This window comes from Barbus barbus, assembly GCF_936440315.1.
Source record: "Barbus barbus genome assembly, chromosome: 10".
NCBI classification, from domain to species: Eukaryota; Metazoa; Chordata; class Actinopteri; order Cypriniformes; family Cyprinidae; genus Barbus; species Barbus barbus.
The window spans coordinates 14,209,423-14,225,100 of NC_136738.1; the positions used below are offsets into that span (position 1 = coordinate 14,209,423).

The following is a 15,678-nucleotide window of genomic DNA, read 5'->3' on the forward strand; positions in this document are numbered from 1 at the left end:
GTAACGTTTCCACAGTCATTGATGGTTTGGGGTGCCATGTCATCTGCTGGTGTTTGTCCATTGTGTTTTCTGAGGTCCAAGGTCAACGTAGCCGTCTACCAGGAAGTTTTAGAGCACTTCATGCTTCCTGCTGCTGACCAACTTTATGGAGATGCAGATTTCATTTTCTAACAGGACTTGGCACCTGCACACACTGCCAAAGCTACCAGTACCTGGTTTAAGGACCATGGTATCCCTGTTCTTGATTGGCCAGCAAACTCGCCTGACCTTAACCCCATAGAAAACCTATGGGGTATTGTGAAGAGGAAGATGCAATACGCCAGACCCAACAATTCAGAAGAGCTGAAGGCCACTATCAGAGCAACATGGGCTCTCATAACACCTGAGCAGTGCCACAGACTGATCGACTCCATGCCACGCCGCATTGCTGCAGTAATCCAGGCCAAAGGAGCCCCAACTAAATATTGAGTGCTGTACATCTTCATACTTTTCATGTTCATACTTTTCAGTTGGCCAACATTTCTAAAAAATCTTTTTTTTTTTTGCATTGGTCTTAATTGATATTCTAATTTTCTGAGATACTGAATTTGGGACTTTCATTAGTTGTCAGTTATAATCATCAAAATTAAAGGAAATAAACATTTGAAATATATCAGTCTGTGTGTAATGAATGAATCTAATATACAAGTTTCACTTTTTGAATGGTATTCCTGAAATAAATCAACTTTTTCATAATATTCTAATTTTATGACCAGCACCTGTACTTGGTATTTTTATCGTTAAATATTGCTATCATACCTCATTTTCTAAATCGGCATGATGTTTCAGCAAATAAGTAGATACAGCTCTGAGTGTTGTAGGCCTACTTAATTTGTATGGAACACTGTTTGGTGCCAAGGGTGTTTCATCGGGGGTTCTAGTTTTGAAAAATGTTGCATTTTTATGCAATAGAACAAATTTTTATGACTTTTAACTCTTTGTCAAGGTACTGTGCGTCGTCTAGACTATACAGGGAGGCTGCAGACCTGGAGCAAGGCAGATCTACGGCCCAGGCAGTTTTACGCCCCTGTTGTTCCTGATGCGTCCAGCAGGGGGAGGAGGATATACAGCAAAATTATTAAACTACGACGCTCGAAATTTCATTGATAACCGTCCCGTCCATAAACATTGACTAATTGAGAGTTTTGTTGTTTTTGTGTGAATTTATAAAAATTACATTAAGATATCAGATGACCTGCACTACAGATTAAAATATCTGCAAATATTCAATGTTGGTCTACATACATAGCCTACAGGAGACAAATTAATTAGTGTTTTTGAAGAAAAAAAAAAATGTTCTTTAAACATTTAATTAGTGAATTAAAAACTTAATTATATACATATTTGGATCAAATGGACAATGTAATGGTACATGATCCACTTTAGCCTTTATATTCAGGTTTTCATACAGGAGATGGAGTAATATATATGTTGTTGTGAATTTATATATAAAGTTACATTCAGATATTAACCATATTCAGCCCATCAGACTTACAGTGTAATCATATGAACCATCAATTAAATATTTAATATTTATGCTTTAGTATTCACTAATGGTTGTCATACAGCTACAGAACAGTGTCCTACAAAGCATTTTATAAAGACAAACACAATTCACCCCTTTCCTGGGGCCATTTAGCCATCTGAGAAGAAAAAGACAACTTTTTTGTGTACAACAACCTTATTTATTAACAACATTTAGAAACATGAACTAGGATGACTCCGGTTGATGACTCTCTTTTAATTGTTGTTCGGTCCTCCTGTCAAAATGCTCCCACTCACTGGTAAAAAAAACTAAAGCTGGATAGTTGTAGAAAGAAATGGTTATTTGTGAATAATTGCAGAATGTCATGTTTGACTACATTTTCCTTTATAGTATCCTTACAGTACCTTATGTAAATGACAGGTCCTCGCAGATATTTCTCCTCAGCCTCCAGGATGGACAAATATTCCACAAAAGCCAGGGCACAGATAATGGACTACCAGAGAAAGAACTGAGATTGATCACACATCCCAAGTAGCCAAGTATCATTTCACATGTTTAGCTTTTTACAACAAAATGAAAAGTGTCTCTTCTATAATAACCACAAAAAACATTGTTTTTAGAGCAATGGTCTCACATTATGGATAAACTATTTGACATTTAAAACAATGTGAATCTGACATAATGCAGAGCTCAGCTAACACATGAGACCAACCTCTGGAAAAAAGTGCATTCATGATGAATTTGATCTGGTCACTGTGGGTGTGCTGTCCAGAATTGAAGTCAGGTGAGAGTGGATTGCATCAATCTGCTCCTGATCTTCAGTGTATATCGGCACTGGTGACTTGGAGGAATGCTTGGAAAAAGTGTAAATCCACTTTGAATTCTTCTGGCCACTGCCTTGCCTTTCAAAAGAAAGAAAACATTTTAATTTGCTGACCCCCCAATACGACAACTCAGTAAACATTAAACAGGCACATTCATAATTTTTTTTTTTTTATTTCATTTAAATTGTTTGAATGTTGTTTATCAAGAATAGAAATGTAAGTATTGCCATGTGGGCATTTTACTAAGGTGATTATGAAAACAATGACGAGGCATGATTGATTGATGCCTTATGACTATACTGATGATTTATTGCATTTTTCATCTGTGCTGTGTTGCTTCAGTTTGGTCAGTTATTTCCAATGAAACAACAAACTGAGATGTTCAGAAACTAGTACACATACCCCTTTGTCTCAAACTGCTCAATAAGACTCTGATTGCAGGAATGTCAAGCTAACAGAAATTGAAATGTTACAGGATTAGTACTCAGATCCTATTGTTAGGACTCAATGACCAGCAATAAAGTACAACAACTTTCTAGCAACCTTTTAATGAAGAAAACAGAAAAGCTCACCTGAGGGAAATTGACTGGAATGTTCAGCCCGGTGTAGAGGCCATACTGTCAGCGTTATATGCCATAGGAACATGGCAATCGTCCCTTAGCTGTGGACCTAAAGATGTCTCTGTGCTGGTCATCTCCAAAACCAGGCTTTGATTACTATACAGGGAGACTAGAAGGAGGATCTCTCTTCAGAGTGGCTTCTGTATCTATAGGGATGCATATAAAAGTGCTATGACAATCCATTTCACATTTGCATTATCTTTGCCTTATTATATTGGGGTAAAAATCACCCTCTGTAAAACCAGCATAAAAGAACAATCCCTCCAAACCACAATGTTTAATAATTACTATATTTTTATGAGCTACACCATGTAAAATCATTTGCATTATCTGTGTTCATGCAGGGAACACAAGGGCATCCTTCATGAAAGCATTATCCTAAAAAACACATAGCACCAATAAAGAATACCTTTTATTTTACTTCTCACTTATGGTAGATGTCAAATAGTATGATTTATGTATTCAATACTCACTGGAGAGTAGGCTAGAGGATTGTGGTAATAACATGCATGTTGGCAGTGGCCATGTCTTTGCCCTGTGAGAGTAAAACGAAAAATTAAGCAGACTACCACTTGCCATTCAAATATGAAATTAAGAACTACAGAAGATAAACTACAGCTGATATAAAATAACGTGAAAGATTTATACATGTGCTCAAACCTCTTCATAGACGAGTTTCATGCAGGCATTTCCAATCTGCAAGAGATAACAATCAAAATAGCTAGCAAACACACAAAAGTCTAAGCTCTTTCTTTAAACAAAGAATCTAATAGCATAACGTTACATGCAAATGTTACTATTTACCTGGGCCCGGTTGCATGAAAGCCCTTAAGCTAAGAAATCCCTTAGTTATAAGGTTAAGGGAACCCTTAGTGAAACTTGGGTTGCAAGAAAAATCCTAAGGGTCAACTTAAGGAACCTTAAGGCTGTCATTAAGTATTCCACTTAATTATCTAAGCGTTCCCTTAAGCGTTGCGACAAAGTCCTTAGTAACTATTTCACCTTGATAAATTTAAGGGACCAAAACAGCTCCCTTAAATCATCTTAATCTCAGTATTTTTAAGATTTTTATGCTCAAATGCAAGACTTAAGACATTTTTTAAGACCTGCACAAATAACATTCCGATTGGTTGCCGCCCAACCGCGTCATAGCTCATTACCATAAAGTTGACCTGACATCAACTCTCCTCGCTCGACGCTCGACGCCCTCACCGTCCAAGACGCGCCGCTCTCGCCGGAGCTCGCCGCCGGCTCACATTGAAAATGAATGACTTCCGGCCACTTTGACGCTCTCGCCGGCGGCGGCGTGAACGCACGAGGCTCATAATGTACAGCCTCCCCCTACTGGACGCATCAGGAACAACAGGGCCGTAAAACTGTCTTGGGCCGCAGATCTGCCTTGCTCCAGGTCTGCAGCCTCCCCCTACTCCCTCTAGAGGGCAGCATTTACCATCGCATTAAATTATTTTACCCCATGAAGAAAAAAAACTCCAAAAACCACGGAAGTAACTTAGACGTGATGGTCTGCTGTTTCGCTTGTATTTTATTCCAGAAAAAGACTATTTTAATTTCTGTGATGGCAGAACATGACGAATTAACAATGGATTTAAGCACACATCTTCAACCAGTCGTTATTCATTCGTTGAAGATTCAGTCTCGTATATTAACAACTAACGTTAGCGATTGACTGGGTGAGTGTTTTAGTATTTTAGTGCCATTCATGTAAATGACACGTAGTGTTAATGTACGTAAAGTGTGTTAAATTCGTAAAACTCAAGATTCTTTCATTCATCCGTTTGTCTGTTAAGTCTCCGTCTATTAAATCCGGCTACTCATCACCATAATCCGTAATAGTGTGTGAACGTTTTGAGTGCTGTAGTAAAGTATTCAACCACAATATACTGCAATCTATATATAGTATGACGGAGAGCGGAAGTGTGTGACTGTCTTGTGCTGAGGTGCATCTCTACTTTTGAATGACACTGTAAAGCACTGAGGACTTCACAACACCATGGGCCACAGGAAGAGAGGTCACACTCATGCACCTAAAACCCCTTCATCTTTGGACACACACCCCTCCTGCAGCACACTGCGGCACACTGATCATGAGCAGGGCATGAAGCACAGGATATGTATGGTGTCAGACTTCTTCTACCCAAATATGGGTGGTGTGGAGAGTCACATCTACCAGCTCTCACAGTGCCTCATAGAGAAGGGCCATAAGGTTGTGATTGCAACTCATGCATATGGAGACCGCCGTGGGATTCGCTACTTGACCAAAGGATTGAAGGTGTATTATCTACCACTGCAGGTGTGTTTTACAATATATTACATTACTTTAAAGTGTCATACATATCACACGTACCACTCACATCCCCATGTGTTTTTCTTTCAAGGTCATGTATAATCAGTCCACAGCGACCACCTGCTTTCACAGTTTGCCGTTACTCCGGTGTGTGTTTGTGCGTGAACGCATCACAATCGTGCATGCTCACAGCTCCTTCTCCGCGATGGCCCATGATGCTCTGTTCCATGCCAAGACTATGGGACTCAACACCGTATTCACTGATCACTCTCTCTTTGGATTTGCAGACCTGAGCTCTGTACTGACCAATAAGCTGCTGACTGTCTCTCTGTGCGACACCAATCACATTGTGTGTGTGTCGTACACTAGTAAAGAAAACACTGTACTGCGAGCCGCTCTTGACCCTGAGATCGTCTCTGTCATCCCTAATGCTGTCGACCCCACTGACTTCACCCCTGACCCCTGTCGCCGTGACAACAGCAAGATTACCATTGTGGTCATCAGTCGACTGGTTTACAGGAAAGGTAAGTAGAGGATGGTGTTTTTATTTGCATTACAGCAGGGGTGTCAAACTCAGTTCCTGGAGCCCTGCAGAGTTTGTTTCAACCCTGCTCCAACACACAAACCATGTAGTTTTCAAATAAGCCTGAAGGACTTGATTAGCTGGATCAGGTGTGTTTAATTGGGGTTGGAGCTAAATTCTGCAGGGCACCGGCTCTCCAGGAACTGAGTTTGACACCCCTGCATTACAGAATAATGTATTGATATATGCAAGTTCTGTTTGGGAGTAATAATAAAAATTTAAACTTCAAGAAACGTTTAATTTAACAGTTCTAAAAAATTTAATGTGAAGTAAATAAATGCCCAATTACTCCTTGAAAACATGTAAGAGTAAATCAAATTAAAAGTAAAATCAGATTTTTTTTCTGGAAAATAATATTTTTCAAAAAAAGTAACAAAAAACATGTTTTTTAAAAAGTCATGAGTTATTAATAAATATTTTAAAAACAATAATAATAAAAGCTAATGTCAAGCTACTTAATGAGGGGTTTTTTCAAGAATTTTATTTTTAGGCATTTTTAAATTGATATCAGGACAGTTGTACTGCCACCCTGAATTGTTTTCCAAAAATTATAATAAGTATTTTTTTTTATTAAATGAATGCTCAATTAACTATTAAATGAACTATTATGAATTCATTTTAGAAATGAAAAAAGGTGTTTTTCTTTGAAGAGGTGCATTCAATGTATGAATTGCCTTTTTTTAGGTAAAGAAAAACACATCTGGAAAAAAATAAATCTCATTGACCCTGTAATTTGTTTACAGGGATTGATTTACTAAGTGGAATCATTCCTGAACTATGTGGAAAGCATCCAGATCTCTGCTTTCTGATTGGTGGAGAGGGACCCAAAAGAATCATACTGGAAGAGGTTCGAGAAAAATATCAGCTTCATGACAGGTATGAAAGTCATCGGGCATGAGAAATAATCTCTAGATGTGAGTTTGTTTATAATTTCTTTTACACTCCCTTATTTGTATATATATAAAGAGTTCGTCTGCTGGGAGCTCTGGATCATAAAGATGTGAGGGATGTTCTTGTTCAGGGTCATATCTTTCTCAACACTTCTCTCACTGAGGCCTTCTGTATGGCCATAGTAGAGGGAGCCAGCTGTGGACTGCAGGTATGTGTTTTTTTTTTTTCTTTTTTTCTTTTTTCTATTAATATGTATGAATGAAAACGCATAATAGAAGTAAAATGGTTTACAAATGACATATGTCGACTGCAAGTTGTGCAATAGAATATAGTGTCACATTATGCACAATGAATGTTAGATGCATACATGTTTTAAATGCACAATTAACTGGTTTTCATGTTGTAAGCTTCTTTAATTGAAAATATCTAAATAGCCTACATGTAATTAATCTATGACAGGACTGAACAGCAAGGACTTTTGGCTCAGACAGGCTAGTAGTTCAGCTTTGTTAGTTTATTTCCCACACAAATAAATGCAATTTTTATTGTATTTTTGTTTGTTTTTGCTAGAATTGTTGCTATTATTATTATTATTCCACTTTTTTTTTTCTTTACAAAAAGAAAAGAATCCCCTGGCCAACATGCCATCTTATTGTTGAGCCCTGATTTTCGGATGTTCATCAGTGATCAAATCTAAATAACCACTGCACTGTGTGTACAGGTGGTGAGCACCCGTGTTGGAGGTATACCTGAAGTCCTGCCTGATGAGTTGGTGACTCTGTGTGAACCATCAGTTCGTTCACTTTGTGATGGCTTGGAAACTGTAATTACAAGAATACGCACAGGAAACGTGGTGTCTCCTGCCACCATTCACCGCAAGGTCCGAACACTGTACACTTGGAGAAATGTTGCGGATCGCACAGAAAAGGTGAGTTTTAATACCATGCTTGAATTGGATGCACATTTGTTGGGTAACGATTGGTGAAGAGTTTAATGCTCACCAAGGCTGAAACTGGAAACTGATTCAGATTTTTTCATGAATATTTTAATGAGTAGAACATTATAAATTTCTATACTGTCAACTTTGATCAATGTGCATTACATTTACATAGAAATGTATAATGTTGCAAAAGAATCCTATTTCAAATAAATGTATTTTTTTTTTTTTTTCTATCTTTAGAATATACATTTTATATAGAAATGAATTTTACTGACCCCAGACTTTTGAAAGGTAGTGTATTTTATTATTATATGTTATTAGAATAATTGTATAATCTGAGGCCACTCTCTCTCTCTCTGTGTTTCAGGTGTATAATTGGGTTTGCAGGAAGCCTGTTTTGCCATTATCTGAGCGACTGCATAGACTGCGCTCTCACTGTGGTGCTGTGGCAGGCTCCATTTTCTCCTTTTTTGCTGTTATTAACTTCCTCTTCCTGCTTCTCCTGCAGTGGCTCCGCCCAGATCATCTGATTGATGTTGCTATAGACTTATCAGGTCCCCACAGCCACATGGGGAAGCAGCTTAGTAAGAAGAAAAGTAAAACACCAAACACAGCTGTGTCCGGATTAATGATCTAACATGACCTCACATTAGTCTCATAATGTACTTTATTTAGAAGGGGAAGGATGCAAGTAGTGAACTGAACTAAACCTGTCGTACCGGTACACCATTGTGTGCTATGGTACATCAAAACATGTACTGACTACTGTTTACATTCCTGTATAAAACAGCCACCTCAGGTGAAGAGAAAGCATTTAAAAGCTATCCTCAGCCACTCCTATAGTCCAACGCCTGCTTTTGCACACCGACAAGCTGCCTTTAACTGAATCCCCATCAGAAAATAGTCTAAACCTGTTGAAATTATTGCACAAATATGTTTTAATGTCTGGATTTAAGATAAATGATAAACAGTGCCAGCTTTTCCTGTATCACCTTTACATTTTTCTTCTAACAGTACATCTGTATGGTGTAGATGTGTTTTAAACCGATATAAATGAGCTGAACTGAACGTTTTAATGCCAAACACGGTTTTTGAGCTCTAGTGGAGTTATGAAATGTAAGGTGCATTATATCTGTTCTTTTTTTTTATTAATGATCTGATAGTGCTTGTTTCTTTATAAATCGGCTCTTACTTAAATTGTTTATTTTTATTGTCAGGTTTTGAATAATGGTGTAAATGCATTTATTTAAACCCAAACATAACACATGTGCAGTTCACATACAGCACACTTGATTTGGGGGGCTATACTTTTCATACCTGCTTGTTTTGTTGCACCTATTTTATATTGACCTTCTCTGTGAGTATTGTGAACATGATTATAATAATGCACAAAAGTTCAGACTACCTGAAGTGGGTGTGAATTGAAATAATTTGTATTGACACAATCTGCTATAAACTTTTTTAACATACCAGAAGTATACATTCCTTTATTTTTTTAATGTTGATATGAATGCATTTGTGGGTGCTATTGGGATTCTGTCCATGCAATAACATAAAATCTATGTAAAATTCTACTCGAAATGTGCAACTGTTGAGTATAAGTTTGGTACATTATGGTAAAGTTATTTTTGTTGTAGATAACCCTCAGGGTCTCTCTGGATCAGGAATCTTATGCTAACACCCAAACAGGGCAGATAATACACACCCTCACCCATTCAAGGCTAAAACCAGGAGCCGTTAACACACACTTATCGCCCGTTCTGACTGCTTTCACACACATGCATGTTCAATAGCCACCCTATCCAGCTTGGATGGTCCTGTTCCTGCATAACACTGCATGTAAATCATGTTTTGCTGGAGTCGCAGATACTGTATCACCAATCACATTTGCAGTTATATTGGCTTAGGTTCATGGCTCATTGTCTTTTTTTAAGTTTTAGCTATTTTGCTTGCTGTATATGCAAAATCATATCTGTTTTTGAGGTTATAGATCAAAGTTTGTACTTTTAAGATGAATTCATTGTAATGAAAGTTTAATTTATTTCATTGATTTATTCTCTGAAACTGGTTAAAGGGGTTTTGTATGTGTATGTTTTTGACACTTTGAAGGGATGTGTTTATGCGGGGGATGCTCACCTCTCTAGTTTAAGGAGATGGGGGTGCAAGCACATATCACTGATAACAGTGGGAGGTGCATTCTTGCCAAGGGGGGTTCTTGTTTCTCTGAAGGCCATATAAACTCCTCTGAAGAGTTTCTCTGTGCTCCATTATCTCAATTGTTCTGTTCCTGCGAGGTCTCTGAGTTGGCTTCTTGTGAAATTTAAAGATGGCTGTGGTTCATGCTGAAAAGCCATGGGATTACAGGTTTCAGTTGTATGGAGGACATGTGTGTAATACACTAATGGCAGGTAAGTTTTCATCCTCTACCTCTGTTGTTCTCTCTCTTCCTGAATGTTTTTAGTAGTCAGACTTATCATGTTCACCACAAGAACCAATGTCTCTTTTCACTTCTTTACATATTTTTTGCTGTGATATCCACTGAATTGTCACTACTGGACCTTGAGAAAGATGTGCTATGATAGTAATACCAAGTCCATACAATTCAATTATAATACACACTGAAAATAGAAAAAGAAATTTGACTTTGGCTTAAAATTATGGTCTATAAGCCAGACAGGGCTTAGACTAAACCAGGTTTAGGCCATAGTTCCATTAGGATATTTAAGTAATTTTTATTAATATGCCTTAGAAAAAACATTAATGGTGTGCATCTTGAGACAAAACAAAGGCACTGATATGTTTTAAGATCAGTCAGTGCAAGTTTATTTCAGTGTAAACAGCTCAGAATTACATTTTAGTCTGGGACTAGTCTTAAACCTTGTCTGTGAAACCAGGGGCCTGTTTAACTTGTCTTGGTTCTTCTGGCTTAGTTTGAAATGTTTTTAAGGGATACATTTATTCTAAAAGAATGGATTGTGTGTAGACTAATTGGTTATACTTTGGGGATGAAATAGTCTCCAGATGTTCTCTTATTGAGGTCAGAGTTGTGACTTGGTGGGCTATGCACTTGCTCAAAACATGTACGAACCATTGGCTTTCAAATGAAAAATTTGCCCTGGTACATTTTCCAATTCCAGTCCCCCTAACTCACCAATTTTCCTGACTATACTTTATTATATAAACAATAGCAAAAACTGAAAATAAATCAAATAATAATACTAATGGAAAAACCCTTAACCTTCCCTTTAATCATTAAAAGATTAAATTATTAATAAACAGACAAAGTTTATTTATGCAGAAAATTTCATACACAATAGTAATTCAAAGTGCCTTATATTAAAAGGATTTAAAAAGTCATAAAAAATAATCATAACAAATGCATACGAAATAACAATAAAAAATGCAATTATAATAATATTATTTTTTATGTATTCTTAACGGGATAGTTCACCCCAAAATGAACATTTTGTCATCATTAACTTTGAAACAAATTGTTCCAAACCTGTAAAATTTTCTTCTGTTAAACACAAAAGATATTTTGAAGAATGTTGGTAACCAAACAGTTGATGGTAACTTTTGACTTCCATAGTATGAAGAAAGAAATACTGAGGAAGTCAATGGCGTCAACTGTTTGATTTGGAACTATTTGAGTTCATGATAACATTTCATTTTTGGGTGAAGTGTTCTTTAGGAGTAGAGATTTGTTTTGTCTGTATATATACATTATTATCAGTTTACATAAAAACAACCAAAGTGTATATGGCACATCTTCATTTAAATATCCATATCTCTCTGCTTTATTAGATTCCTGGGATGACAGAACACCTCTACATGATGCTGCTCTGCAAGGAAGATTGCTGCCATTGCGAAGACTGCTTTCACAGGTACTGATGGAAGAAACACTGGCATAACATTTTTCAAACTGAATAGTTCACAACAATATCTGGACACTTAAATATGTATCATAACACTATAACAAAAATCAGTCCTTAAAAACAGACTTTGTATGAACTGAATACTCCCTTTTGTGAATGAAGGAAATGAATTGTCTATGTTTGCATGTTTAAAGGGGTACAATGTGGGAATGGCTACATTAGATGGAATCACACCACTGCATGAAGCATGTGTTGGAGGCCATTTCACCTGTGCTAAACTTCTCCTGGAACATGGTGCTGATGTATGTATATACCTTTCCCTTTATTTACAATATCTGCCTTTATTTTGCTCATGGTTTCTGCATAAACATGCATTAATGGCTAACATATATATGCATTCAGGCCAATGCTATCTCTTTTGATGGAGCCACTCCTCTCTTCAATGCATGCTGTAGTGGAAACCCCGCCCTCGTCAGCCTCATTCTGATCTACAGCTCTGTCCGCCATCCAGCTCATCTGCAGAGCTCGCCTCTCCATGAAGCAGCAAAGAGAGGTATGTGTGATGATTTGTGTGAATTTGCAATGCACTGAAAACATTGGGATATCGGTAAACCAGATGTCGTTTTGTATATGTTTCAGGTCACACAGCATGTGTTGAACTGCTGCTGTCTCATGGTGTGAATGTGGACATGGAGGTTCCCAGCATAGGAACAGCGCTGTACTGTGCATGTGAATCCAAGGCAACAGAATGTGTACAGAGCCTGCTGATCTCAGGTCAGAATCATACACACACACACACACCTCTCTTAAAAGGTTAATAAATACATTTTTAGGGCCATTACGATCATTACAGAAATTGGTAATGCATTTTACAGTAATACAGTGTTTAATTTTGCGTGTTCTAAAAGGTTCATTACATTCTGTAGTATAATAAAAAATATCCTATAGAGATCATGTTTTCTATTTTTTTAGCTGTAAGTAGATTAAATACACATACACACACACACACACACACACACACACACAAACAAATACATTATATACATTATTTTTAATGTACTGTTCCAGCATTTATTAATATTTTTATTAGCTTTTATTTTTAGCTTTTTCAGTGTACATTTTAATTTTAGTTTTAGTAATTTTGTTTTTTAGAACATTTGTGTTGTTTTTTTTTATATTTCTACAACGTGTAGCTTTCATTAATTTTTAATTTTAGTTCAGTTTTAGTTTTAGTAAGTTTAGTACTAAACAAACATTGTCAACAATGTCTATATATGTCTTTTTATTGTCATATGTACAGTGTACTAAGTACAATGAAATTCTGAACAGGCAGTGAAAACAAACTACACAGACATTGACATGTACACTATATACAGTACTGGATGTACATGAATGTATAAGTATGCATATAATAAGTTAAATTGAATATTATTAAAAAGCAGCAGTAGCAGCAAAATATAGGAGAGATTATCAAAGCTCTCCAGGTTTTAGTTAATAATACCAAAACTGCTAATGAGAATAAGATTTTTCCAATACAGAAATAAAAATTTATAATGCAGTAATAAAATTATTTTTATTACCATGGTTACAGCATGTAAAGGTGTGTCAAGACCCCTTTGATCAGCACCTGGAGGGAGACAAGAAGCAGTGTTAAAATTTCCACCCAAATTTTTATTACTATGTTACTATATTTATACTATATTACTATTTTTATTAAATGCAGTAATAAAAATTTGGGTGGAAATTTTAACACTGCTTCTTGTCTCCCTCCAGGTGCTGATGCACAATGTGGGCGGGGTCTTGACACACCTTTACATGCTGCAACCAGGGTGGGCGGGGCCGGGGGGAAAGAGGTGGAGCTACTGTTAGAGCACGGGAATGATTGGACCTCAAGGAACTCTGAAGGAAAGAAAGCTCTGGAGTTGACAACAGATCAGAGCATCAAACATCTCTTGCAGATTACATATTAAAAGTAATAACAATTTTGGTGGCAATTTTAACACTGCTTCTTGTCTTCCTCCAGGTGCTGATGTACAATGTGGGCGGGGTCTTGACACACCTTTACATGCTGCAATCAGGGTGGGCGGGGCAAAAGAGGTGGAGCTACTGTTAGAGCACGGGGCTGATCGGACCTCAAGGAACTCTGAAGGAAAGAAAGCTCCGGAGTTGACAACAGATCAGAGCGTCAAACATCTCTTGCAGACTACAGGTAAATGAAAACATAGGATATCATATGAAAACTCAGTGTGCACCTGTGTGCTGCGATACTGATTTTGGTTTGGTTCTACAGGTCCGTGCACCCTGTCTCAGCTGTGCAGATGGTGTATTCGACGTTCCCTGGGACAAAAAGGACTAAAGAAAACCAAGATGCTTTGCTTACCACATATCCTACACAATTATCTTCTCTATCATTAAAACACACATAAACATTCCCTGTCTAGTGTCCAAATATGGTTCACATGGTAATCTTGTTCTTTTTGAATAACATTTTGTACACATTTTAATCTGTAAATAATCTTTTTTTTTTTGTTTTGTAATAAATATTTTTATACATTCAAAGACTTATTAATTTGTTGAAATGAATGTATGACCACATACAAACACATAAAATAAACACACACATGCTGGGTTTCCATGTCTAATGGAGACATTCCATAGTCATATATTTTTATTCTGTACAAACTGTATTTTCTATCCCCTTACCCTATCTCTACCCATCATAAAAAAAACTTTCTATTTTAGATAAATAAATAAAAAATCATTCTGCATGTAACAAAACTTTATCATTCTGTAAGTCTTTTAAACGCTTATCTATAAGCCCTTTTCCTCAATTTTCTCCACACAAGGTCCAAATTTACTATACTTGTGCTCACACACACACACGTCTACATGCGCACATGAACACTCGTGATGCCTAATAATTCCAATGAAAATCTGATTAAACTGACTATTAAATGTATTTTTTAAACGTCTTTTAACTCTGTAAACGAGCATTACCTGAACTAACCAGCAGGTGGCATCTTTGTATTTATATATGTTTTAACATTTTATAGTAATTTTATAGGATAGATTATGATAAATCACAGACTCTATAAGTGGCTTTAAGATTCTTCCTATTCTCATTATTATTCCTCCTATGTACATTTTATATGTGCTTCGTATGCTATTTTTTATGCAATATAAGGTCATTACAAAACAATAAATGGTGACTCCGAAAATAGAGGTTAGTAAAACTATAAGCTAACATATAGATATTAAATAAAATATCTATCTATCTATCTATCTATCTATCTATCTATCTATCTATCTATCTATCTATCTATCTATCTATCTATCTGTCTGTCTGTCTGTCTTTCTATCGCTCTATCTGTCTGTCTTTCTGTCGGTCTGACTTTCTATCTCTCTCTATCTGTCTGTCTGTCTTTCTATCTCTCTGTCTGTCTGTCTGTCTGTCTGTCTGCCTGCCTATCTGTCTGTCTGTATGTCTGTCTGTCGGTCTGACTTTCTATCTCTCTCTATCTGTCTGTCTGTCTTTCTATCTCTCTGTCTGTCTGTCTGTCTGTCTGTCTGTCTGCCTGCCTGCCTATCTGTCTGTTTGTCTGTCTTTCTGTCGGTCTGTCTGTCTTTCATTCTATCTCTCTGTCTGTCTTTCTTTCTTTCTTTCTATCTCTCTGTCTGTCTGTCTTTCTATCTCTCTATCTGTCTGTATGTCTGTCTGCCTGCCTGCCTATCTATCTGTCTGTCTGTCTTTCTTTCTATCTCTCTATCTATCTGTCTGTCTGTCTGTCTTTCTGTCTCTCTATCTGTCTGTCTATCTTTCTATCTCTCTATCTGTCTGTCTGTCTGTCTGCCTGCCTATCTGTCTGTCTGTCTGTCTGTCTGTCTGTCTATCTATCTATCTATCTATCTATCTATCTATCTATCTATCTATCTATCTATCTATCTATCTATCTATCTATCTATCTATCTATCTATCTATCTATCTATCTATCTGTCTGTCTGTCTTTCTATCTCTCTATCTGTCTGTATGTCTGTCTGTCTGTCTGTCTGTCTTTCTTTCTATCTCTCTATCTATCTATCTGTCTGTCTGTCTGTCTGCCTGCCTGTCTATCTTT

The 15,678-nt window shown here is 36.9% G+C and overlaps 2 protein-coding genes across 2 annotated transcripts; both read left to right on the forward strand.

Annotated features, from left to right (window-relative positions):
* Positions 1-4,441: 4,441 nt before the first annotated feature.
* On the forward strand, positions 4,442-9,159 carry piga (phosphatidylinositol glycan anchor biosynthesis, class A). The gene is made up of 7 exons (XM_079426846.1): positions 4,442-4,660; positions 4,888-5,280; positions 5,366-5,798; positions 6,601-6,733; positions 6,824-6,956; positions 7,470-7,676; positions 8,056-9,159. Exons 2-7 carry the CDS (start codon positions 4,981-4,983, stop codon positions 8,323-8,325), a joined length of 1,476 nt encoding a protein of 491 aa, XP_079282972.1. The 5' UTR covers positions 4,442-4,660; positions 4,888-4,980; the 3' UTR covers positions 8,326-9,159.
* Positions 9,160-10,014: 855 nt separating this feature from the next.
* On the forward strand, positions 10,015-13,978 carry LOC306875609 (ankyrin repeat and SOCS box protein 11-like; the record flags this gene model as incomplete). The annotated part of the gene is made up of 7 exons (XM_079426296.1): positions 10,015-10,096; positions 11,493-11,572; positions 11,758-11,865; positions 11,966-12,116; positions 12,203-12,337; positions 13,587-13,772; positions 13,854-13,978. The coding sequence occupies 7 exons, from the start codon at positions 10,015-10,017 to the stop codon at positions 13,976-13,978; spliced, it is 867 nt and encodes a 288-aa protein (XP_079282422.1).
* Positions 13,979-15,678: the final 1,700 nt, after the last annotated feature.